This window comes from Salvelinus sp. IW2-2015, linkage group LG15 (genome assembly GCF_002910315.2).
Source record: "Salvelinus sp. IW2-2015 linkage group LG15, ASM291031v2, whole genome shotgun sequence".
In the NCBI taxonomy this organism is placed as follows: domain Eukaryota; kingdom Metazoa; phylum Chordata; class Actinopteri; order Salmoniformes; family Salmonidae; genus Salvelinus; species Salvelinus sp. IW2-2015.
In genome coordinates this window covers 5,638,944-5,666,209 of record NC_036855.1, presented here as the reverse complement: position 1 = coordinate 5,666,209, position 27,266 = coordinate 5,638,944, and the positions used below count along the sequence as shown (strand labels likewise).

At 44.9% G+C, this 27,266-nt stretch overlaps 1 protein-coding gene across 1 annotated transcript in view; it reads left to right on the top strand.

The window, feature by feature from the left end:
• LOC111974908 (drebrin-like protein A) overlaps positions 1-27,266 on the top strand; it is a 51,793-nt gene that overhangs the window by 11,643 nt on the left and 12,884 nt on the right. The window contains exons 2-4 of the mRNA XM_024002979.1: positions 19,361-19,416; positions 19,584-19,696; positions 20,426-20,500. Of these exons, the coding sequence (XP_023858747.1) occupies positions 19,361-19,416; positions 19,584-19,696; positions 20,426-20,500 (244 nt within the window). The remainder of the gene's footprint in view (positions 1-19,360; positions 19,417-19,583; positions 19,697-20,425; positions 20,501-27,266) is intronic.

Here is a 27,266-nt window from a genome sequence, read left to right as displayed (position 1 = left end):
CAATTTGCTCCTATGAACTTTGCGTATTGGTGCTCATGTCTCCTTTTAGATGGAAATGCCCTGCTGCTGCTGCATGGGCTGAGGCTCAGTGTGGAAATGATGCTCGTACAGTCAAGCCTCAGCCAGACCTCTGGAAAAGGATAATCTCTTGGAGATATTTCTGCTGCTCTGACTCAAAGCAACAGGATTCCAGTCCAGATATGACCTGAAAAGTTGATCACCGCTGCTGAATCCAAATCCTTCTTTTGTTAGCCAGTTGCTGTATGAGGCAGCACACACCTCCCTTTAGTGTTTTGTGTCAGTGAGCTAACCCACATTGGCTCATGTGTCAAACAATGTTATGTAGAGTGAAGACTTTGACAGGAGTGACGTGAGGGGTTCTAGCTGAGATGAGTTGTGCTGAAACTTGGAAGGTCTCCTTCTTGTATTCCGGAGTGTTTACTTGACTGGAGTGTTCTTTGTGCTTGTGCCAAACCAGAGCTAGCACCATTTGACAGCATTTAATCTCTCCACAATGTTTGATGGATAATACCTATGATGTTCAATAATTATAGTGTTATGAAATCATCAGGCACACCCCTCTACTTCACCCTCTCCCTCCCTCTATCTCCCTCTTCACTTTTCTCGGCTCAGAGCAGTCTGACAGTGTTGAGTAGCGTCAGAGCTGAGTATGATAACGTGCTAAGTGATTTAGCGCTGTAGTGGTAACAAAACAGACAGTGATACAATAACAATTTGAGGGCTGGCTAGCTAGCTAGCTGTGTGTTTCTGTGGGAGCCTTGGCTTTACACTGGGACACTAAGTTTGTATTTTCTGTCTTTTTTGTTCTTAGGGGGGCTTGAGCACCATTGTCATGGCAGCCCTGCTGGAAGGGCCAAAGTTGTTGTTTGTTTAGTTGAGTGAGTGAGTAGAAGGGAATAGATGAGAGAGTGATTGATTTAGTGTATAAAATGGAAGGAGGCCTGTGCGTGCAGGACATCCTGGACAAAATGTCAGAGCGGTCCCAGAGAAGTGCTACTTTAGAGGGGCCTGTCTGGCCATCAGTCACTCCCCTGCCCCCCTATGCTGTCCCATCAGCTGTAGAGGGTGACCAGTACCCCCCTCTGAACACACCGTACCCTCTCCCTGCAACCCCATAGCCTCTTCCCTATCTGTAAACAGCAGCATGCAACCCCTGTATGCACTTTGACCCCTCTCAACCTATGGCTGTAGTGCTTGTTTGAATTCCCAGAGCTCCTTAGCAGTAAGTATCCCCCAGAGTGTTGTCTAGCCCCSCCCCCCCCCCCCCCTGAACACACCCCTATATGGGCCCCAAATAGTACACTCCTATCATCATCAGCACCTGGAGTATAGGGCTGTTCCTCTGAGAAGTTTGGCTGCAGCGCTGTACAGTACAAACAGGCAACATGCTCTATTGATGTACATTGTGAACAGAACTCAGCAATCTTACTCTAGGCCCAGTGTGGGCTGTAGACTGTCAATTCACAACATCAGTAGGCTTTTCACCCACGTTTTGGGGGTGATCTGTGATTAGCTCAGGTAAATTAGTGGAGATAGCGAGATAAAGAATTGTATATGGTCTGTCTATTGGGCAAAAATACAGAATAGCTATATGTCAAATGTTAGATCACTATTCATTATAGTGAATTCCATCTAGTGTCCCTGTATTGTTGATTCCATATAAACATGGCAGCATCCCAAATGGTACCCTGTAGTGCACTACTTTACATACTAATCCTATGGGCCCTGGTCAAAGGTAGTGCACTACATAGGAAATAGGATGTAATTTGGGATGCTACCCATGCTATGTGGGAGCTGGTCTGGTCCTCCTGTCATCACCTCCTGTTAACTGATACATACACCAGGGGAGGTGTAGACTGCTTCCCTTTAACATGGACAACCCTGGATGGTGGCTAGGAAACACATTTCTATTGGTCTGCATTTTTCTATTCCCATGCAGACTGGAATATCCTGCTGCATGCCCTCAATGATTTCTTAATAATATTATGCACACACACAGTGTACGCGTGCGTGGCCGTTAGGATTAGACTACAGCAGCGTGAGGACTGTGGTAACCAAGTAATGAATGTTCAGTGCGATACGGCTCCGTTTCCACCATTAGAAGCTAAAGTTATTTTGGGATTACTAACCACTACCTGTAGCAGGAGATTTACTGTTGTCCTTTCAACAATACACTCCATTCAGAGCACCCAGTCCATGACATTACAATGTTTAACTAGAGCTCAACTCTTCATGATAGTCTTGGTTTCAATTGAGACTAGAGATTCTATTTTGTGCCAGATTTAGATAATCTGACAGGTAAAGAAAACAGGGTGTTTATTATGAGGGACCCCTCTTCTCTCCTCTCCTTTCTTCTCTTCTCTTTTCCTTTCCTCCTTCTCTTTTCCTCTCATTCTCCTCTCCTTCCTCCACTCCTCTTTTACTCCTCTCCTTCCTCCTCTCTTTTCCTTCTTCTCCTTCTCCTTTCCTCCTATCCTTCTCCTTCTCCTTTCCTCCTATCCTTCTCCTTTCTTCCTGCTCCTTCTCCTTTCCTTCTTCCTCTTCTCTCCTTTCCTTCTCCTCTTCTCTCCTCCTTCTCCTCTCCTTTCCTCCGTCTCCTCTCCACTCCTCTCTCTTCCTCTCCACTCCTCTCTTTTCCTTCTTCTCCTTTCCTCCTCTCTTCCCATTTCCTCCTGCTCCTCTCCTCTCCTTTCCTCCTCTCCTTTCCTCCTCTCCTATCCTTTCATTTCGTCCTTCTCTCCTTTCCTCCTTCTCCTCTCTTTTTCTCCTTCTTTCTCCAGTCTCCTCTTTCTCATCTTGTTCAGTAAAGTTTTTTCCGTCTCGCGGATCCTTGGCAGAGATATTTATTTATTTGGATCATCATGTTTTTAGGCTCTCTGGCTCTAGGTTCTGCTGAGAGCAGACGTTTCCATTCCTCCCCTCGACATTCCATCTGCTCTCCCTAAGCCATTCTTTCTTTGAAACTTTTCTCTATCCCCTTTCCGTATCTCTTTCTTCTTGGCCATGGGCATTTTCATCCAAAAGAACCAATGAGCACCAACATGTGAAGTTCGTAAGAGCATATGAAATTGGGTATCAAATGAAAGCTAAGAGTATACATACATACACACACACACACACACACACTACATGATCATAGGGAATGTGGACACCTGCTGGTCGAATATCTCATTCCAAAGTCATGGGCATTAATGTAGTCTCCCTTTGCTGCTATAACAGCCTCCACTCTTCTGGGAAGACTTAACACTTGATGTTGGAACATTGCTGCGGGGACTTGCAGGTGTTCGTTGAGGTCAGGGCTCTGTGCAGGCCAGTCAAGTTCTTCCACACTGATCTCAACAAATCATTTTTGTATGGACCTCGCTTTGTGCATGGGGGCATTGTCATGCTGAAACAGCAAAGAGCCTTCCCCCAAACTGTTGCCACAAAGTTGGAAGCTCAGAATCGTCTAGAATGTCATTGTATGCTGTAGCATTAAGCTTTCCCTTCACTGGAACTACGGGGCCTAGGCCAAACCCCAAAAACATCCCCAGACCATTATTCCTCCTCTTTACAGTTGGCACTATGCATTGGGGCAGGTAGCATTCTGGCATCCGCCAAACTCAGATTCGTCCGTCGGACTGCCAGATGGGGAAGCGTGATTCATCCCTCCAGAGAACGCGTTTCCACTGCTCCAGAGTCCAATGGTGCCGAGCTTTACACCACTCCAGCCGACGCTTGGCGTTGCGCATGGTTATCTTAGGCTTGTATGTGCGGCTGCTCGTCCATGGAAACCCTTTTCATGAAGCTCCCGACTAACAGTTCTTGTGCTGATGTTGCTTCCAGAGGCAGTTTGGGACTCGTTAGTGAGTGTTGCAACCGAGGACAGACGATTTTTACGCGCTTCAGCACACGGCGGTCCCGTTCTGTGAGCTAATGTGGCCTACCATGTCGCGGCTGAGCTGTTGTTGCTTCTAGACGTTTCCACTTCACAATAACAGCACTTACAGTTGACCGGGGCAGCTCTAGCAGGGCAGAAATTTGACGAACTGACTTGTTGGAAAGCTGGCATCCTATGACGGTCACTGAGCTCTTCCGTAAGACCGTTCTACTGCCAGTGTTTCTCTATGGCGATTGCATGGCTGTGTGACCGATTTTATATACCTGTCAGAAACGGCTGTGGATGAAATAGCCAAATCCACTAATTTGAAGGAGTGTCCACATACACAAAAGTATGTAATGGGACATTGATAAAAAAAGAAGACAGCTGAGCGCATTCTGGAGCGCCGAGGGCATAACTTTGCAACACATCCCTCCCCTTCTTCTGGATGAAACATTTTAAACTATACTCCTAAACTACACAGTATCTCCACACATATTTTAGATGCTTTTCACTGACCGCCACAACTCAATCAGCTAGACCTATTACCACGAGCACTACACAAATTGCGGGCTTCCCAAATAGGCAGGGGGCCTACACACTTGTGATTAGAAACAATCTACAGCTATTTTTTTTTTTAAAGGAAAAAAAAGAATCCTCTTTAGCTAAGTCATGCTCCCTGGTGAATTATTTTGAATGATTTTATTTAGACAGGTGTACTTATATAATTTTGGCGAAACATCAATTTACTTTAGGAGAATCCAGCATCCTAACTGTGTACCCGCCTACTTTCCTTTCCAATTCGCAAAAGGCTGAAACCAGAGATCTATATATATAATGACGAGATGCTCATGTCTCCATCCTAACAATGGGAGTCGTTGTCCCAATGGCGGGAATGCAGGCGGCAAGCTTAGGTCTGCATATTATGCCCATTTTAAAAACGCATTGTCTTATTTTGTAGAGAGTAAGCCCTGTCGCATTGCCTCTTCCTCTCTGCTAAAACAATGTCACCAGAGAAAGCATCCTAGCGAGAGAAACAGTGGCCCACTATATGTAGCCCATGTATCTGATGCTGTCTGGCCAGAAATAGTATGACATGCCATACAGCATCAGATACATGGTCTTCACATAGTGACACAGAGGGACGCTGTTTCGCTCTGGGCATCTCGGTCAAATAAATGATCAATATTTTATTTGGACAGGCAAGGAGGTGCGGTAGGGCGGGCCAGGCCCCCGATAGGTCCTCCCATAACGCCGGACCTGAGTCCTTGTGCATAGTTGTATCGTTTGTTTAAACTTTGAAATCATTGGGTTTTGTTTGAAATACATTTGAAAGTGATAAAACTGAGTCAAAGCTAGTCACGTTACCGTGGAATTGCCCACTTGTCTTTTTGAAGCACTCTGCCTCTTGCCCTTTTTGTCTGTTGATTGTCTTTTCTCCTCCATTGCCTCTCTGTCCTGCTTCTCCATCCCCCTTTTATTTCTACAATTCCTTTCCCTTCTCCACAAATACTCTAGCTCTGTTGGCCTGTAATGGCTACTCAGGGGAGTCCTCCCTGAGGGGGAGTCCTCCCCAGCAGCCACTGCTCTCTCACTTATGGCGCGGAACAGGCTCGTCTGTTCTTTCTGTATGAACTCACAACCAGTGGGAAAGATGCAGGAAACGCACCATTTCAACTTTAGAGGAGGTCTATTTCCATACAAAGTAAAATGGGAACTTGTCTTGTCATATTATCCCAATAATACCAGTGATAAATACGACACTAGGTATTGCGCAGAGTGGACACAGGCTTCAATGTGTGTATTAGTGTTGAGTGGATGTGGCTTGTGTGCAGTAGTCCAGTCTGTCTCCCAGAGTGTTTGGCCACAAACTGTAATGATTAAGACTTGGCACAGTGTTGTTACAGGGTCAAGGGTACTGTGGCAGGCAGTAACATGCCCGCAGTGCAGGGTAGATCTGTGCCAGGCAGTAACATGCCCACAGTGCAGGGTAGATCTGTGCCAGGCAGTAACATGCCCGCAGGGTAGATCTGTGCCAGGCAGTAACATGCCCACAGTGCAGGGTAGATCTGTGCCAGGCAGTAACACTGTAGTGTCGTCGGCAATGGCCACGTGTCGTCTGCAAACTTGATGATTGAGTTGGAGGCATGCATGGCCATGCAGTCATGGGTGAACAGGGAGTCTCAGCCCTCTCCTGTACTCTCTGTTCACCCACGACTGCGTGGCCATGCACGCCTCTTACTCAATCATCAGGTTTGCAGACGACACTACAGTGGTAGGCTTGATTACCAACAACGATGAGACGGCCTACAGGGAGGCGGTGAGGGCCCTCGGAGTGTTGTCAGGAAAATAACCTCACACAACGTCAACAAAACAAAGGAGATGATCGTGGACTTCAGGAAACAGCAGAGGGGGCACCCCCCTATCCACATCGACGGGACAGTAGTGGAGAAGAAGGAACGTTTTAAGTTCCTCGGCATACAGATCACGGACAAACTGAAATGGTCCACCCACACAGGCAGCGTGGTGAAGAAGGAGCAACAGCGCCTCTTCAACCTCAGGAGGCTGAAGAAATTTGGCTTTTCACCGAAAGACACTCAGATGCACACAGATGCACAATCGAGAGTATCCTGTCAGGCTGCATCATCGCCTGGTATAGCAACTGCTCCGCCCACAACCGTAAGGCTCTCCAGAGGGTAGTGAGGTCTGCACAACGCATCACCGGGGGCAAACTACCTGCCCTCCAGGACACCTACACCACCGATGTCACAGGAAGGCCAAAAAGATCATCAAGGACAACAACCACCCGAGCCACGGCCTGTTCACCCCGCTTATCTCCAGAAGGCGAGGTCAGTACAGGTGCAATCCAAAGCTGGGACCGAGAGACTGAAAAAACGACTTCTATCTCAAGGCCATCAGACTGTATTAAACAGCCATCACTAACATTGAGTGCGTTTGCCAACATACTGACTCAAACCTCTAGCCACTTTAATAATTAAAATTGGATGGAAAAATGGATCTCTAGTCACTTCAACAATGCCACTTTATATAATGTTTACATACCCTACATTACTCATCTCACTATGTATATACTGTACTCTATACCATCTACTGCATCTTTGCCTATGCCGCACGGCCATCGCTCATCCATATATTTATATGTACATATTCTTATTCATTCCTTTACACTGTGTGTGTATAAGGTAGTTGTTTGTGAAATTGTTAGATGGACTTGTTATATTACTGCACGGTGGAACTAGAAGCACAAGCATTTCGCTACACTCGCTTTAACGTCTGCTAACCATTGTGTATGTGACAAATTAAAAATTGGATTTGATAACATGCCCGCAGTTGCAGGGTAGGTCTGGCCAGGCAGTAACATGCCCGCAGTCTTGTGCCAGGCAGTAACATGGCCCGCATCAGGGGCAGGTCTGTGCCAGGCAGTAACATGCCCGCAGGTCTGTGCCAGGCAGTAACATGCCCGCAGGGCAGGTCTGTGCCAGGCAGTAACATGCCCGCAGGGCAGGTCTGTGCCAACTGTCGGAGTGGCTCCAAAGTGAAACCTATATGACCAAGCAGCACAATTTCCTCCAGGACAAGGGAAGGACAAGAAAAATAAAACACTTTTCAATGCATATTATACACTTACAGGTTGGGTGAACTTAGGTCTGGTGAATCAACATTACTCTTTGGATTCACGCAGTCAATTAAAACACAGTAAATTATTGTATGAAGCAATGTACAGGTAAGTGCCAAAATAAAGTAAACACTTCAGTAAACTAAGGATACAAAGTATACTGAAMGCAGGTGCTTCCACACAGGTGTGGCTCATTAATTAATATCACACTTAGAGTCATGTTATATTATTTTGTCTACCATGGCTAGAAGAAGAGATCTCAGTGACTTTTTAAAGAGGTCTCAAAGGGGCATAGGGAGTGTAAAGTAAGTGTGTGTGTGTGTGTCTAAGTCACCAGATCTCAACACAATTGAACACTTATGGGAGATTCTGGAGCGGCACCTGAGACAGCGTTTTCAACCTCCATCAACAAAACACCAAATTATGGAATTTCTTGTGGAAGAATGGTGTCTCATCCCTCCAATAGAGTTCTAGACACTTGTAGAATATATGCCAGGCTAACCATGTGTATGTGACAAATAAAAGTTGATTTGATTGAAGCTGTTCTGGCTCGTGGTGGCCCAACGCCCTATTAAGACACTTTCTGTTGGTGTTTCCTTTATTCCGCCAGTTACATGTATATTACTAACAGGGAGATATTCTCAGACATCACTGGAAATGGCACCTTCCTTTTATTATTATGTTCCCAATAACTACAGTGACCTCCCTGGTCTACCATCTCCACTCTGTAGTGGTTAGATAGCATGTAGTGGTTAAATAGCATGCTACATGCTAACCAGCAGCTGAGAGGACAGTAAAGGGGATATTGCATTGTGTTGGCCTGGGAGTGTTTGGCTTGCTCCGCTCCTGATTACATTGTATGAGCTCCTCTAGCCCCTGTCTGTCCCCCTGTATGTACCTCTTCATTCATCCCCCCCACTGACTATCTGTCATTATGTGGACGGCTGCTGGCTCTGTGAGGGGATGTCTGTAGTGTACCTGGCTAACTGTACTCACTATGGGCTCTCTACCTCTTCCATCTGTCTCTCCAACTCTCTAAGATCAGGTCAAGTCCCCCATTGGGTTTTAATGAGCGCAGAGAGGTTTTCATATGAACACCAGTCTAAATTCCCTGTCCTGACGTTTACCTATCAGYGCTTTCCGAAGCGAAAGGACTTTTTGTTTTGATGGTCTTTGGTCAGTGTGGGAACCCTATTGGACAAGGGCTTGGTTATTATGTTGACAGGAAACACCTTGGGAAAAATCGCATATCCGCACGGACACATACCTTTCTACACCTCCCAGAATGGATTGCATAAGTCTTCAAACGTATTTTGTCTGCGCCACACACAGGAATGGGTTTGTCTAGAACTTTCCACCACATCAGGTACAGTAAGTCAGGATGTTTATTCTGATGCCCCATCACCTCAGACTGAGGAGAAACAGTAGCAGCCCGTAGCTACCACCAGCACTGTATAATGTACAGCCACAGATGGAGGAAGGCATCGAGCGACAGGGTCACTGTGCTGGAGCAGCACATACAGTACGTGAAGGGGGGAAAAGTGTATTTCACAGGCAGCAGCACCAAGGCTGGTCTGGCTGTTTGGTCCGTGTTTGGAGAGAGGACATGAACGCTGCGCTGAGCGACATCTGTGTTCTTCATTCAACTCCAGTCTGTCTCCACTCCAACACCGTGTCAGACACACAGACTGACTGACTTGCTAATGGCTATAAATAGCAGTCTGAGCCCAGGTCACAACTCCGAAAGAGACAAGAGACGGGAGGGAGATTAGGAATGGGGAAGGAAAGAGAAAAATAACATTGGGGAGGGGTTATAGGAGGAATGATGAAAAACTGGAAAAAAGAAGAAGAGTTTGGAGTTAGAAGTGGAGAAGAGAAAACATATTAGGAGGGCCCAACACAACCTCTGATTCTCTCTCCATAGTTATCACCATAGAGATATAGTTTGAAACAGGAGGGAGAGCTGTTGAGTGATTTTTCTGTCATACCCATACCCAGATATGCCATAAAAACAAGATAGTTCCCCTAGACATCCCATGGAGAGTTCTAATGTAAGCTGTATATCTTAGCATGAAACCTCCGGATACATCCCGTCTGGCCCCCACTATCTGTGTATCTACAGGAAGTTGTATTGTGTTAGGAGAGTGGGCTCTCCACAAATCTCTCAACACTCCACTGAATTCAATGCAGGGGTTGTTGACACTCCACACCTATAAATCTTACTATTGTTTGTAGGAGAGGCATAGAGCTGGAAAGAGGAAGAGATGAAACAAATTGCCATTGTGTGTAGGGGGGGTAGAGAGGCGTGACAAGGGGTAATGAAAAGAAGAAAAGAATGTTGTACAATATCAATATTTTTGAGGACATTGAGTTGCTGTTCTCATCATTCAAGTTAAAGGTATAAACGTGAACTTTGGAAACCTTACAAAACCGTACAGAAACCTTATGGAATGGCCTGACTAGCTGAAGACCATAACACAGGGCATATTGTGATCCAAGTCTGGCTCTTAGAGTTCTGAACAGTGTGGTGTGTTTGAATATTTCTGCAGACACACACACACACACACACACACACACACACACACACACACACACACACACACACACACACACACACACATTAAAATGGGTGAGAAGGACTAGGGAATGGTAAATGCCTGAATAATTAAGATCAGAGCCCTTTCCTCTGTACTGCACCATCTGCAAATGCCATGTTCATCTTTGAAATGGTCGAGCGTGTTGGAGGTACGACAGTCTCTACTGCCGTTGTTACTGGCTCTCTCTCTTCACGTGTGTGCAAGACTATGTGCATGCTCAGTTATCTCCTTGTTTGTTTATGACTGTGATGAGGTTAGCTTTGTTGGCTCCAATAATGATGTACAGATTTCATTCTCATTGTTAATTGCTTCCACAAAAATACTTGTACATTTTCCCAGCTATGACATAATGTTGTTTTCTCTCCTCTCTTCCTTTCCTCCCCTTTGTCCTTCTCTTTTGTTCTCCCCATCCTCACTTTCTCTCCCCCTCCCACTCCTCCTTCCTCCTCCTCCCCCCACATCCCCATTTTCTTTGACCCCTCTATTCTCTCTTCTTCCCTCTCTCTGTCTGAGCTCATACATGGCTGGGATAGAGGTTGGCTGCTTCAGTACCGGGTTTGGTCTGTTATTCCCATCAGCTTGTGCATGCAGGAAACCCACATGTGTGAAGAGTGGGAGGGAGGGAGGAGGGAGCTGGCTTGCTCTGGATCCTATTAGCTATCCCAGCAGCAGTGGCGGTCAGTGCCGTTTATGATGAGGGAGGCCGGTTCTTTTTCATGAGCATGGCCTTATTTCTATTACAACATATTGGATGACTGTCATTCATATGTCATTCATATTTGGCCCCATATTTGGCTAAAATGGGGACAACGATGTGTGTAGTGGTTATGACATGGTTTGGCTTGGAAAGTTTTTTTTTGCCTGGTCACATACAGCTGATCTGTTGTTCATTGAAGTCCACAAACGAAGGGAAAAGGTGAGAGGAGGAGAGTGCATAGAGGCTAGAATGAATACAACGTGGCTGCTATGAAAGTGAACTGTGTTTTTGCGCGATCGGGAGTGTATTCATTCCACCGATTTCTGTTGAAAAACGTTTCTTAAACGGAAGCAAATGAAACAGGGATAGAAAATACCTGAATTTGTCCAATAGAAACTCTTGTTTGCAACTGTTGGACTAATGATTACACCCTAGATCAGCTAGATGCAGGCAAGAGTGTGCAAGGCGGTATTGAATGTGTCACTGTCTATCATCTCAAATTTTTCTCTCGAGTATCATGTAGTAGCCTAAACCTATTGATGTTACATTGAACTGGGTGAATGGTAACGTCCTAGTCAAAATAGCTAATAAAACTAATGCGTTAGTAAATCCGCTACAATCATGCAGTAACGTTACACCGGCGGTCCCCAGTGGCAATAAATTAATAAAACCAAAAGCTTACCTTGACTTGGAAGAGTTCCAGTGTTGTGTTGGATAGTCATAGCCAGCTAGTTAACATAGCATCCCTCTGTTTGAGCTGGGTGTTTGAGTAACTAAACTAGCCAGCTGCATTTCCTAGCTAAGTAAGTGACACTGAAAGTGAAAAATACAACTCTCTCTTGCTTCTCCTTCATTTTTGAATACATTAATTTGTTAACCTGTTCAACTATTGTCTTTCTCTCTCAACTACTCACCACATTTTATGCACTACAGTGCTAGCTAGCTGTAGCTTATGCTTTCAGTACTAGATTAATTCTCTGATCCCTTGATTGGGTGGACAACATGTCAGTTCATGCTGCAAGAGCTCTGATAGGTTGGAGGACGTCCTCCGGAAGTTGTCATAATTACTGTGTAAGTCTATGGAAGTGGGTGAGAACCAAGAGCCTCCTAGGATTTGTGTTGAAGTCAATGTACCCAGAGGAGGACTGAAGCTAGCTGTCCTCCGGCTACACCATGGTGCCACCCTACAGAGTGCTGTTGAGGCTACTGTGGACCTTTATTGCAAAACAGTGTGCTTTAATAAATTATTTGGTGACATGAATATATTTAGTATAATATCTAAAAAGGAAATTTTTATGAAATTCACTGAGGAGGATGGTCCTCTCCGTTCTCATCTGAGGAGCCTCCACTGCCCAGCAGACACTATTACACTCTGAGCTACTTCTCCCCTGTCCCAGTAAAACATTTTTGTTTAGCGGTGTAGCATAGGTTAGCATGTAGTTTCTGTACGGTTCAAATCAAATTTTATTGGTCACATACACATATTTAGCAGATGTTATTGCGAGTGTAGCAAAATGCTTGTGTTCCTAGCTCCAACAGTGCAGTAGTATCTAACAGTGCAGTAGTATCTAAAAACAATTCACAATAATACAGACAAATCTAAAAGTAAAGGAATGGAATTAAGAAATATATAAATATTAGATTGAGCAATGTTGGAGTGGCATTTACTAAAATATGATAGAATACATTATATACATATCAGATGAGTAAAGCAGTATGTAAACATTATTTAAACATTGTTAAAGTAACTAGTGTTCCATTGTTAGTGGCCAGTGATCCCAAGTCTATGTATATAGGGCAGCAGCCTCTAAGGTGCAGGGTTGCGGCTAGGGATGGCTATTTAACAGTCTGATGGCCTTGAGATAGAAGCTGTTTCTCGGTCCCAGCTTTGATGCACCTGTACTGACCTCGCCTTCTGGATGATAGCGGGGTGAACAGGCCGTGGCTCGGGTGGTTGATATCCTTGATGATCTTTTTGGCCTTCCTGTGACATCGGGTGGTGTAGGTGTCCTGGAGGGCAGGTAGTTTGCCCCCGGTGATGCGTTGTGCAGACCACACCACCCTCTGGAGAGCCCTACGGTTGCGGGCGGTGCAGTTGCCGTACCATCTATCTATGTAATGCCAGCGTCGTCCGGGTTTGGCCGGTGTAGGTCGTCATTTGTAAATACAAATTTGCTCTTAATTGGCTTGCCTAGCTAAATAAAAATAAATTGACGTAGCATCATAGCCACACCATATCAATGAAAAGTACAATTATTCCACTTATTTTTTTTTACCCCTTTTTCTCTAATTTCATGGTATCCAATTAGTAGTTAGTCTTGTTCCATTGCTGCAACTCCCGTACGAGAGCCGTGCGTCCTCCAAAACACAACCCAGCCGAGTCGCTCTGCTTCTTGACACAATGCCCACTTAGCCCGGAAGCCACCTGCACCAATGTGTTGGAGGAAACACCATACACCTGGTGACCATGTCAGCGTACACTGTGCCCGGGCCGCCACAGGAGACGCTAGTGCGCGATGGGACAAGAACATCCTTACCAGCCAAACCCTCCCCTAACCCGGACAACGCTTGGCCAATTGTGCGCCACCCCATGGGTCTCCCGGTCGTGGCCGGTTGCGACAGAACCTGGACTCGAACCAGGATCTCTAGTGGCACAGCTAGCACTGCGATGCAGTGCCTTAGACCACTGCACCACTCACTGCCCATTCCACATTGTTTTTATCTTTAAATCTGTTTATTCAGTCGTGGCCTTTTGATCTGGGCAGCATGTCTGTGAACAGAATTTGCGTCTATGTCAGAGCCTGACTCCATCCTACAGATCTTAACAAAGCTGTGGACCCTCACAGCCAGTCAACTCCCAGTGGGTTGAGAATGTAATCATAACTCCTTCAGTGCCTTTATGACCTTTTGAACCGGCCCCTGTTAGACGGTGACCTCTGACCTTTTGGAATGCCTGTAGTACTAATCAGAGAGGAGAAACCAGGGGCATGTTTTCCACCAATGTTATTCACATGAAACTCAAGAGGGAAACAGACAAGACGGACGGAGGGACAGACGGACCAAACTTTATTGGTCACGTACACAGACACAAGGTTGAGTCAGACAGACAAAGTGGATGGGCGCTTGCTTTCATGGTGGTTGTTCTTGTTAGACATGAGCTGAATCTAAGCCCCCCCACTGCAACCCACTACCCAGAGAAAGCTGTGCAAGTCTGCCTCGTGACATGCCGAGCCAGCGCACTGCTAACACTAGGGGGGAACAACAGGGACATTATTGTGTCCTCATCACACACACACGCTCACTGTCTTAACTCTTGCTATTAATTTGTCCCTCAGAGGACAATAGTCACAATAACATACTAAATCAGACCCAGTCAGTCAGTCTGCTGAGGTCTGTATAGAGATGAGGTGTAGGGATCAATCAATGTACTCAGTGTCTGTGGGCTACTGTATAGCACTGTTAGAATAAACTGTGACCACAGGGACCTCGTCAGGGACCTCTTCATTGTTCTTCTATTCGGTCTTTCTAGAGCAGTGGTATTCAAAGTCAGTCGCGGGGGAATTGCAGTGGGGTCACCAAATTATATATTTTTTTAAATATATTTTAGAAGGGGGATCCAAAAATGAAGATCACAGATTATTCTATGGGACAATACATTTTTGAGAAATAGAATTAGAGAAATACAATTTTGTCTAAATGTATTTATTGGTTCTCTTTAATAAGAGAGATAAAAATGTAATGCATTTAAGGTTATTTCTTTATGTAAAAATCTTAATTTACCTATTTTTAAGGTTGTCATTGGATTTCGACAGAATTTCTGGTGGAAAAAAATGAGGTCCCCAGAACTTCTGCCGACCAGAAAGGGGTCCCTGCTGAAAAAGTTTGAATATCACTGTTCTAGAGGTCTTACTTCTCTGTCCTTTACTGTATGTGCCAGGAGATTTATATTTGCAAAACAAACTTTTTGTTGTCCTTCAAATGTGGTTCAAATTCAAATGTGTGATTTGTATCGTTTAACATCTCATTTGTGAACGTGCTGATACTGAAGGTTTGACAAGGCTCAATCAGTCTCAATGGGACAACCTTGAAACAATTAAGTGATATTATATGTTACCTGTACTACCATGCTCTACACTACACACCCACTGTGACTCCATACAGGAGCCCACTCCAAACTCTGAGTCAGAGAGAGATTTGCAGGCACTATCTCAACAGTAAACCTGTTTCTGCTCTGTTTCACCTGTTTGAAAGTGAGGTGAATAGTTCCAGCCATTTTACTTATAGGGCAAAGGGTTCCACACACACACACACACACACACACACACACACACACACACACACACACACACACACATACAGTGGGGAGAACAAGAAGTTATTGATAACACTGCCGAATTTGCAGGTTCCTACTTACAAAGCATGTAGAGGTTCTGTAATTTATCATAGGTACACTTCAACTGTGAGAGACGGAATCTAAAACAAAAATCCAGAAAATCACTATGTATGATTTTTAAATAATTAATTAATTTTATTGCATGACATAAGTATTTTATACATCAGAAAAAAGCAGAACTTAATATTTGGTACAGAAACCTTTGTTTGCAATTACAGAGATCATACGTTCCTGTAGTTCTTGACTAGGTTTGCACACACTGCAGCAGGGATTTTGGCCCACTCCTCCTACAGATCTTCTCCAGATCCCTTCAGTTCTCGGGGCTGTCGTCGGGCAATACCGGACTTTCAGCTCCCTCCAAAGATTTTCTATTGGGTTCAGTCTGGAGACTGCTACCACTCCAGGACCTTGAATGCTTCTTACGGAGCCACTCCTTAGTTGCCATGGCTGTGTGCTTCGTGTCTTTGTCATGCTGGAAGAACCCACCCGACCCATCTTCATGCTCTTACTGAGAAGGAGGTTGTTGGCCAAGATCTCGCGATAATGGCCCCATCCATCCTCCCCTCAAACGGTGCAGGCGTCCTGTTCCCCTTTGCAGAAAAGCATCCCCAAAGAATGAGTTTCCACCTCCATGCTTCACGGTTGGAGGTTTTGGGTTTGTGGTGTAACTCATACTTCTTCTTCCTCCAAACATGGCGAGTGGAGTTAGACCAAAAAGCTCTATTGTCTCATCAGACCACATGACCTTCTCCCATTCCTCCTCTGGATCATCCAGATGGTCATTGGCAAACTTCAGACAGCCTGGACATGCACTGGCTTAGCAGGGGACCTTGCGTGCGCTGCAGGATTTTAAATGACGCGGTAGTGTGTTACTAATGGGTTTCTTTGAGACTGTGGTCCAGCTCTCTTCAGGTCATTGACCAGGTCCTGCCGTGTAGTTCTGGGCTGATCCCTCACCTTCCTCATGATCATTGATGCCCCACGAGGTGAATCTTGCATGGAGCCCCAGACCGAGGGTGGATTGACCGTCATCTTTGAACTTCTTCCATTTTCTAATAATTGTGCCAACAGTTGTTTCCTTCTCGACCAAGCTGCTTGCCTATTGTCCTGTAGCCCATCCCAGCCTTGTGCAGGTCTACAATTTTATCCTGAGTCCTTACACAGCTCTCTGGTCTTGGCCATTGTGGAGAGGTTGGAATCTGTTTGATTGAGTGTGGACAGGTGTCTTTTATACAGTAACGAGTTCAACAGGTGCAGTAATACAGGTAATGAGTGGAGACAGGAGGGCTTTTAAGAAAAAAACTAACAGGTCTGTGAGAGCCGGAATTCTTACTGGTTGGTAGGTGATCAAATACTTATGTCATGCAATAAAATGCAAATTAATTATTTAAAAATCATACAATGTGATTTTCTGGATTTTTGTTTTAGATTCCGTCTCTCACAGTTGAAGTGTACCTATGATAAAAATTACAGACCTCTACATGCTTTGTAAGTAGGAAAACCTGCAAAATCGGCAGTGTATCAAATACTTGTTCTCCCCACTGTACATGTGTGTGTGTATATATATATATATACACACAGAGGTAGGTCTCTCACCTTTGGCCTGGTGCTCTTTCCCCCTGGGCTCTCCTCCGCTGGTCCAGATGTCAGGGACACACCCACCAGCTGGCCTAGGAGCTCCAGCATAGACAGATTTCCTCCCTCCTGTCCTGGTCCTGACCCCCCCCCCACACATTGTCAGTGGTCCTATACAGTAGAATGTGACCTGAGGTGAGATTGAGTCGTAACCTGCCCTACTGCTGTCTTTCTCGTGTCAATCAGAAACCCTGGGTTTCAGGTGAGAGTGAGGGATTCGCCCTGGAAAAACAATGTCACTGTGTGTTATTGTTCAGATATTGTGTAACAACTGCCTCACTGTCTTACGCTGGGCCGCTCGCTAACAAGCATGATGGACAGGAAGAAAGGGAGAGGGAAGGAATGAGAGGAAAGGAGAGAGTCATGGTTAAACAGAACTCATCTGCTGGCACATTTTGGACATGCATTACTCTGTGGGGATGCAAGTTAGAGTTTAGCCAAACTATGCGCAACAAATGCCAAACACGTCCAAGTGTGTGTGTGCGCCTGTGTAGTGTTGACTTAACACGTAGTCTGCCCAGCTGTCTGCATTTTATTTAGTTATGGGCTAGAGGACATGTCATTCGTCTATTTAGACAGATTAAACACCAACTTTTATATAATTTTAGGAACTTCCTACACTCTTTGGAATGAGAAGATCAAAGATCCTACTAAGAGAAACAGTCAACATTAAACCAGGCTTTTATAGCGGGACACTAATCCGGATGCTTATAAGAAATCCCGCTATACGAACCATCAAACAGGCAAAGCGTCAATACAGGACTAAGATTGAATCCTACTACACCGGCTCTGATGCTCGTCGGATGTGGCAGGGCTTGCAAACTATTACGGACTACGAAGGGAAACCCAGCCGCAAGCTGCCCATTGACTCGGGCCTACTGGACAGGCTAAATGCTTTTTATGCTCGCTTCAAGGCAAGCAACACTGAAGCATGGATGAGAGCACCACATCCGACAAGTGTCAAAGCCGGTGTAGTAGGATTCAATCTTAGTCCTGTATTGAAGCTTTGCCTGTTTGATGGTTTGTCTGAAGGCATAGCGGGATTTCTTATAAGCGTATGGATTAGTGTCCCGCTTCTTGAAAGCGGCAGCTCTAGCCTTTAGCTCAGTGGTAGGTGTCCGTGGCTTCTGGTTGGGTTATGTACTGTGGGGACGACGTTGTCGATGCACTTATTGATGAAGCAGGTGACTGAGGTGGTGTACTGCTCAATGCCATTGGATAAATCCTGTAACATATTCCAGTCTGTGCTAGCAAAACAGTCCTGTAGCGTAGCATCTGCGTCATCTGACCACTTCCGTATTGAGAGAGTCACTGGTACTTCCTGCTTTAGTTTTTGCTTGTAAGCAGGAGTCCGGAGGATAGAATTATGGTCAGATTTTCCAAATGGAGGGCGAGGGAGAGCTTTATACGCATCTCTGTGTGTGGAGTAAAGGTGGTCTGGAGTTTTTTTTCCCTCTGGTTGCACATGTGACATGCTTGTAGAAATTAGGTAAAACGGATTTAAGTTTCCCTGCATTAAAGTCCCCGGCCACTAGGAGTGCCACTTCTTGATGAGAATTTTCTTGTTTGCTTATGGCCTTATACAGCTCGTTAAGTGCGGTCTTAGTGTCGGCTTATGGTGTTAAATAAGACGGCTACGAAAAATATAGATGAACTCTATTAGTTGATAGTGTGGTCTACAGCTTATCATGAGGTACTCTACCTCAGGCGAAAAATACCTCGAGACTAGCTTAATATTAGACACCAGCTGTTATTGAAAAATAGACACACATCCTCACCCCTCGTCTTACTGGACGTAACTGTTCTGTCCTGCCTATGCATGGAAAACCAAGCCAACTGTATATCTGTGTCGTCATTCAGCCACGACTCGGTGAAACATAAGATATTACAGTTTTTAATGTCCCGTTGGTAGGATGGTCTCGAATGGATCTCATCCAGTTTATTCTCCAGTGATTGGACATTGGCTAATAGAACGAATGGTACAGGCAGGTTACCCACTCTCCAACAAATTCTCAGAAGGCACCCTGATCTCCACCCCCTGTATTTCCTTATTTTCTTCATGTGAATGACAGGGATTTGGGCCTTGTCTGAGAGCAACATTATATCCTTTGCGTCTGACTCATTAAAGAAAAAATCTTTGTCCAGTTCGAGGTGAGTAATCACTGTTCAGAAGCTCTTTTCGGTCATAAGAGACAGTAGGATCAACATTATGTACAAAATAAGTTACAAACAAAGCGGAAAAAACACACAAAATAGCACAATCGGTTAGGAGCCGGTTAAACGGCAGCCATCCCCTCCGGCGCCATTCATCCCATCGGCCTTTTTCGGCTATGCACCATTTAAAGGCAATGTTACCTTGGTCACCGAGATCACAATCAAAGTAAACGCTGCAGATGTCTGCTCCATTGGAAATAACTTTTATATGTCAACTGAACCCTGGCCTGAATCTCTGGGTCCATGGTTGTGATGATGCAGTGTATTTGTGTTCCTGTCACTAGGCTGTCTCTCTTTTTCCCCACAGGGCTCTGTTCACCTACGATGGGGCCACTAACAACCTCAAACTGGCCGATTCTGGAGGTAAAGCTTACTGGACGATTTGAACTTGTCACCTTTTTTTAACTTGAGTTTTCCAAAATGATAGATGATAAGTTGGTGGTGGTTATTAATCTCTCGGTCCGTCTCGCTCTCTTTCTCTCTCTCTCTCTATCTCAATCCCGCCCCCCTCTCTCTTGTCTCTCCTACAGCGGGTGGAGTGGTGGAGCTGTCAGAGAAGTTCCTCATAGCCAGACCTCAGTATGGGCTCTGCAGGGTGGGCTCAGCCGAGGTGGGAGGCCCTCGCGTCGCCATGATCTGCTGGGTGAGTGTCGTCCACTACAACATGGCCCTCTGAATGGACGTGGTACCATATATTAACTCTATTTACCTGTTGCCGTGTCTCAGGTGCTTGAAGTAGAAGTGGCCCATAACCACAGCTCTAGGATCAGATTCCCTACCCTCAATCCTATCCTTAACCAGTAGAAGGATGGAAAAAATATTTGACTCTGTATCAGAGGTTAGGGGCAAGCTTTGGTTCCCATTGGCTCATGCCACTGTTGGATGTGTTTCGATTGGTCCCTTGGTCTGGGGGTCAACGTGTGCGATGTGTCAGCTAAATTGCGGACACCGGACGCCAGGCCTAGCTTTTTACTGATACCAATTATTTTGACTGATGCGCACACACGCACACAAGCAGGGCAGCAGATGCTTAGAATGTTCCCAATGTGCTTCACTGGTCCCGTATCTATGGCGACCTTGTGGAATGTTGTGGTGGGGGTCAGAGGTTGCATCTGTAGCCAGTCAGGCACCTACACAAACATACACACAAATCAGAAACTTGTGAAACATATTATTATATTAAACTTCATTATATTGTATATGATATGTAACATGCTAATAATGGTAGGCTCTCTCTATAACATTGGGGAAATGATTCCACAAGGGTGTACATGCAGTACCTAATGACAGAAGACTGAAGCCAGACTTTCTGATAATGAGCCTCTCTCTGGCTCCCTCAGACTAATTATGTAGTGTGTGTGTGGGTCTCCAGGTCGGGCCAAACGTGGATGAGAACCGCAGGACAGAATGTGCCAGCCATGTGCCCGCTATCAAGACCTTTTTCAAGGTACGGTACAACACCACTCACACCCCTGCCTTGCCCTGCCCTAAGCTGCCATTTTGTCTGTTGGTCGTACAGTCATCCAGTCAGTGACCTCATTGCAGCTGCAGCATTTGATAGTATTCAGGAGTGGCATGATTAATATGAGAGTTAAGTGTTTTCTCTATCTCCTACATCCTGTGTTGGTACCATTGTGGAATGTTACTCTGTTTCTTCTCTTCACTGTTTCTCTAACAATGAATAATGGATAAACACCCTCCTATAGTAACTGTTGTCAAGACAATACAGAGAGTTGGTGTTGCTAGTGTAGGAAGGGTGGAACTGGCCTGACCAGGAACGAGGGAATGAATAGTGATGTTGTCACACTTGGTAAGACACACACGCATCGCACCAGCATGTGCATTATATACACACACACACACACACACACACACACACACACACACACACACACACACACACACACACACATATGCATCAAACCAGCACCAGCATGTGCATTATGCACATACAAACAAACACAATACTTATCTCAGTCTCTCTCACATACAAACATAAATACACACACATGCTCTCTATTTACACACAGTAGTTTACCTTTCATTGTTAAACGTCCTACCGCATGGGTTTGTATGGTCCAGTGGCGGGCCAGGCCAATGTCCAGGCTGGTGGCAGGAAGGCAGGGGTCACCACAACATTGCCACCGAGATGGGAGATGGGCCACCGACGGGAACAGCATAAACACTCACCAAGTGGTGACAGGGCCTCACAGGAAACAGAGAAAATAATGGTCCCTACAGGGAGGAAGAGGAGGATGAGAAGAGAGGTGTGTGTGTGTGTGTAAACTGTCCAGATGCTGGGTGCTCTGTCTGCTTGCTGTAAAATAGTATTTATTTAACATTTCCATCTTACTGCAGAGAAGTTTATGGGTCATCCATTCAGCTATTATGCACACACGGACCCCCTTTTACTAGTTACATATAAAGTGCGTCATCCATTCAGCCTATAGCCAGAACCCCGTTGTTACTAGTTTACACATATAAAGGATGTCAACCATTCAGCCTATAGCCAGACCCCGTTGTTACTAGTTGACATATAAGTCAACCATTCAGCCTATAGCCAGACCCCGTTGTTATGTTTACATATAAAGGGTTCATCCATTCAGCTATAGCCAGACCCCGTTGTTACTAGATTACAATAAAGGTGTCAACCATTCAGCCTATAGCCCGACCCCGTTTTTACTAGTTTACATATAAAGGTGTCAACCATTCACCTATAGCCAGACCCCGTTGTTACTATTTACATATAAAGGTGTCAACCGTCAAATCCAGATGCATCCCTGAAATGGAGCAAATTTTTTGGTCCCTTTTTATTTAATGTATTTACTCGTTAAAGTATTTGGCCTAGGAACCTCTGTGACCCAGTCTCAGATATACCATAGTTTGTGTGTGTGTCTTTATTACGCTAATAGGTCAAGTATGTGTTAGCGTTGAATAGAATGGTTACTGAGTTTTACACGCCCCAAACCCACTCCCTTTCCCGGGTGATAAATAAGTGCGAAAACTGTAAATTACAATACATTATTTCTATGACAGAATAGAGCGTAAATGCATCTTTGTATGTCTCTCTACAGACCACGGGCCTACTCTGCTATCTGCATGATCAATCATCAGCGCTCAGGTGGACAACAGAGCGTATCTCCAAATGGAGCCAGTTCACAATCCATGTTCATCATCATCATGGGAACTTTTTTTCTTTTGACAGGTAGCGCTATATTTCGCTGCAGCGAAGCCTATGTTACAGTAATATTAGACTGACATGCGCGTCTCATTTACCCATCTCCATCTGGCTATCGGGGTCACCATATTTTTTATTTAATGTTGCATTTTTTAATTGCAGCTGCAGAGTTGTAAAACAGCCAATTAGACATGAATTGTGCTTTAAATCAGTCACACATGAGCACTCTCTCAGTCTCTCTCCACAATTCCATTCAAATTGCATCCAAAATAGTGTACTGCAATCTTAACAGGCCTAATCTTGTTCAAGATGTTTATATATATACAGTGGGGAGAACAAGTATTTGATACACTGCCGATTTGCAGGTTTTCCTACTTACAAAGCATGTAAGTCTGTAATTTTTATCATAGGTACACTTCAACTGTGAGAGACGGAATCTAAAACAAAAATCCAGAAAATTACATTGTATGATTTTTAAGTAATTCCTTTGCATTTATACTTGCATGACTTTGGCCCACTCCTCCATACAGACCTTCTCCAGATCCTTCAGTTATCGGGCCTGCGCCTGGGCAATACGGAATTTCAGCTCCCTCCAAAGATTTTCTATTGGGTTCAGGTCTGGAGACTGGCTAGACCACTCCAGGACCTTGAGATGCTCTTACGGAGCCACTCGTTAGTTGCCCTGCTGTGTGTTTCGGGTCGTAGTCTGCTGGAAGACCCAGCCACACCCATCTCTCAATGCTCCTTACTGAGGAAGGAGTTTTGCCAAATCTCACGATACATGCCCCATCCATCCTCCCCTCAATACGGTGCAGTCGTTTCTGTCCCCTTTGCAGAAAAGCAGCCCCAAAGAATGATGTTTCCACCTCCATGCTTCTCGGTTGGATGGGTTCTTGGGTGTACTCATACTTCTTCTCCTCCAAAACACAGCGAGTGGGTTGACCAAAAGTTATATTTTTGTCTCATCAGACCACATGACCTTCTCCCATTCCTCCTCTGATCATCCAGATGTCATTGGCAAACTTCAGCGGCCTGGACATGCGCTGGCTTGAGCAGGGGACCTTGCGTGCGCTGCAGGATTTATATCCATGACGGCGTTAGTGTGTTACTAATGGTTTTCTTTGGAACTGTGGTTCCAGCTCTCTTCAGGTCAATTGACCAGGTCCTGCGTTGTAGTTCTGGGCTGATCCCTCACCTTCCTCATGATCATTGATGCCCCCACGAGGTGATATCTTGCATGGAGCCCCAGTCCGAGGGTGATTGACCGTCATCTTGAACTTCTTCCATTTTCTAATAATTGCGCACACAGTTGTTGCCTTCTCACCAAGCTGCTTGCCTATTGTCCTGTAGCTCGTCCCAGCCTTTGTGCAGGTCTACAATTTATCCCTGATGTCCTTACACAGTTCTCTGGTCTTGGCCATTGTGAGAGGTTGGATCTGTTTGATTGAGCGTGTGGACAGGTGTCTTTTAACGGTAACGAGTTCAAACAGGTGCAGTTAATACAGGTAATGAGTGGAGAACAGGAGGGCTTCTTAAAGAAAAACTAACAGGTCTGTGAGAGCCGGAATTCTTACTGGTTGGTAGGTGATCAAATACTTATGTCATGCAATAAAATGCAAATTATTACTTAAAAATCAATACATGTGATTTTTCTGGATTTTTTGTTTTAGATTCCGTCTCTCACAGTTGAAGTTTACCTATGATTAAAAAGTACAGACCTCTACATGCTTTGAGAGTAGGAACCTTCAAAATCGGCAGTGGTATCAGAATACGTTGTTCAGCGGTTCGTCGTGTCTGTACTGCTATTATATATATATATGTGTGTGTGTGTGTGTACCAGACAAAAGTTGACACAGCTACTCATTCCAGGGTTTTTCTTTATTTTTGCTATTTTCTACATTGTAGAATAATAGTGAAGACATCAAACTATGAAATAACATGGGATCATGTAGTAACCAAAAAAGTGTTTAACAAATCCAAATATATTACATATTTGATATTCTTCAAAGTAGCCACCCTTTGCCTTGATGATAGCTTTGCACAATCTTGGCATTCTCTCAACCAGCTTCACCTGGAATGCTTTTCCAACAGTCTTGAAGGAGTTCCCACATATGCTGAGCATTTGTTGGCTGCTTTTCCTTCCCTCTGCGGTCCAACTCATCCGAAACCATCTCAATTGGGTCGAGGTCAGGTGATTGTGGAGGCCAGGTCATCTGATGCAGCACTTAATCACTCTCCTTGGTCAAATAGCCTTTACACAGCCTTGAGGTGTGTTTTGAGTCTGTCCTGTTGAAAAACAAATGATAGTCCCACTAAACTCAAACCAGATGGGATGGCGTATCGCTGCAGAATGCTGTGGTAGCCATGCTGGTTAAGTGTGCTTTGAATTCTAAATAAATCACTGACAGTGTCACCAGCAAAGCACCCCCACACTATCACACCACCTCCTCCATCCTTCACGGTGGGAACCACAAATGCGGAGATCATCCGTTCATCTTCTCTGAATCTCACAAAGGCACTGCGGTTGGAACCAAAAATCTAAAATTTGGACTCATCAGACTAAAGGACAGATTTCCACCGGTCTAATGTCCATTGCTCCTGTTTCTTGGCCCTTTAGTAGTGGTTTCTTTGCAGCAATTCGACCACGAAGGCCTGATTCACGCAGTCTCCTCTGAACAGTTGATGTTGAGATGTGTCTGTTACTTGAACTCTGTGAAGCATTTATTTGGGCTGCAATCTGAGGTGCAGTTAACTCTAATGAATTTATCCTCTGCAGCAGAGGTAACTGAGTCTTTTTTCCTGTGGCAGTCCTCATGAAAGCCAGTTTCATAATAGCACCTCATGGTTTTTGCAACTGGACTTGAAGAAACTTTCAAAGTTTTTGAAATGTTCCGTATTGACTGACCTTCATGTCTTAAATTAATGATGGACTGTCATTTCCGTTTGCTTATTTGAGCTGTTCTTGGCATAATATGGACTTGGTCTTTTAGCAAATAAGGCTATCTTCTGTATGTCACCCCTACCTTGTCACAACACTGATTGGCTCAAATGAATTGAGAAGGAAAGAAATTCCACAAATTAACTTTTTACAAGGCACAGCTGTTAGTCACATGCAATGCATTTCAATTACCTCATGAAGCTGGTTGAGAGAATGCCAAGAATGTGCAAAGCAAAGGGTGGCTACTTTGAAGAATTTCAAACATAAAATATATTTTGATTTGTTTAACACTTTTGGTTACTACATGATACCATATTTGTTATTTCATAGTGTTGATGTCTTCACTATTATTCTACAGTGTAGAAAATAATACAAATAAAGAAAAAACCTTGAATGAGTAGGTATGTCCAATGTCAGATTAAAGCATCTGGGTAATATTCACATTGCAGTCCTGCTGTTCTTTATGTTTGATGCGCCCATTCTCTGAGTCCTGGTTTCCCCCCATCTCTCTGTCATGTATTAGTCAACATTTTGTCTCCATCACCATGTGGGGTCTATAAAACCATGTGACGCTTGTGTCATACAGCGTTACTGGAAAGTGGCTTGGATTAATAAACGCTTACTCAATCAGGATATACAGACAGAGCCAGTTTGCTTTTATAGGTTTGGCCAGTCACCCCAAAATACTTGTTCTTACTGTAACCTTGTAAAAGATGTGGCTTCCAGGAAGCTGTGTGAGGTGGTTCACTTCTCGGTAAAAGGACAAAACTCACATAATCTCCTGATTCATACTGTAATTTTGGTGAGTTGCTTTTTAGGAGAGACTTATTTCTGGTGTAGCGACCTCGTGTGGTGGAAAGGGCACCAGTGCTCCCTCAACATGCATAGACATTGCGGCACTTCCAGCTGGCCTGATCCTGCTCTGTGGTGAGGCATATTAATACTCCTACAGTGTAGATTAATTTAGTTCATTAAATATAGTGCATGTTGTTGTTCCCAGTCCATATTGTTAGAGTGCTATATTTGTTTAATACGAAAATACATTTGTCTTCCAGTCTGACAGTTCTGTGAGAAGCTACAGCACCAACTGAAACAACAAACATGACTAGAACGAGAGACTAGGATGCCTAGAAGTAATGGGAACTGGGTTATTGTTGTTTGTCCAAAACCCTTGGAATTATTAGTCAGGATTAGAACATTGGGATGTGTTCCGACCGAGTCAGAATGCCCCATGGCAGTTCTATTCTCTCTTTCTCCCTCTGCAAGTCTCAGCAACTGTGTGAGAGGGTGAATCACCTGCAGCGTTTGAGTGAGTTTCACATTGTATCAACAAGTCTTTTGCACAATTGCTCATTGTTGCTCAATCTAAGTGGAAAAGACCAGTAGACTGTCAGGTAGACAGGTGACAGTGGAAGCAGTTGGGGTGAAAACTAAGGGGGGAAGATTTAGGAGAAGAGGGGAATGAAGGGAACGAGACAGGACAAGTATAGAGGAGGAAAGTACAGGAGAGGGTAGGAGAAGGAGTAAGAATGGGAGGATAGGAGAGGTCTATGAAAGAGGACCGAGGAGAGGACAGGGTGTGTGCGGAGAGGTCTATGAAAGATGACAGAAGAGAGGACAGGGTCTATGAAAGAGGACAGAGGAGAGGACAGAGGAGAGGACAGGGTGTGTGAGGGGAAAGGGAAAAGAGGGGAAGAGGGAGGAGGAGGAGACAGTTTTAGGGAGAGGCCTTAGAGGAGACAGTTTTAGGGAGAGGCCTTAGAGGAGACAGTATTAGGGAGAGGCCTTAGAGGAGACCGTATTAGGGAGAGGCCTTAGAGGAGACCGTATTAGGGAGAGGCCTTAGAGGAGACCGTATTAGGGAGNGGGAGAGGCCTTAGAGGAGACCGTATTAGGGAGAGGCCTTAGAGGAGACCGTATTAGGGAGAGGCCTTAGAGGAGACCGTATTAGGGAGAGGCCTATCATCTGAAACATAATGACAGACAGAGACAGTTAGGAGAGGCAGAGGAGATCATTTACACCCTCTTCACCACAACGCCCTCCTTCCTCCCTCAGGGGAACCTCACACTGCTTGGGAGAAGTGAGGGAGGGAGAAA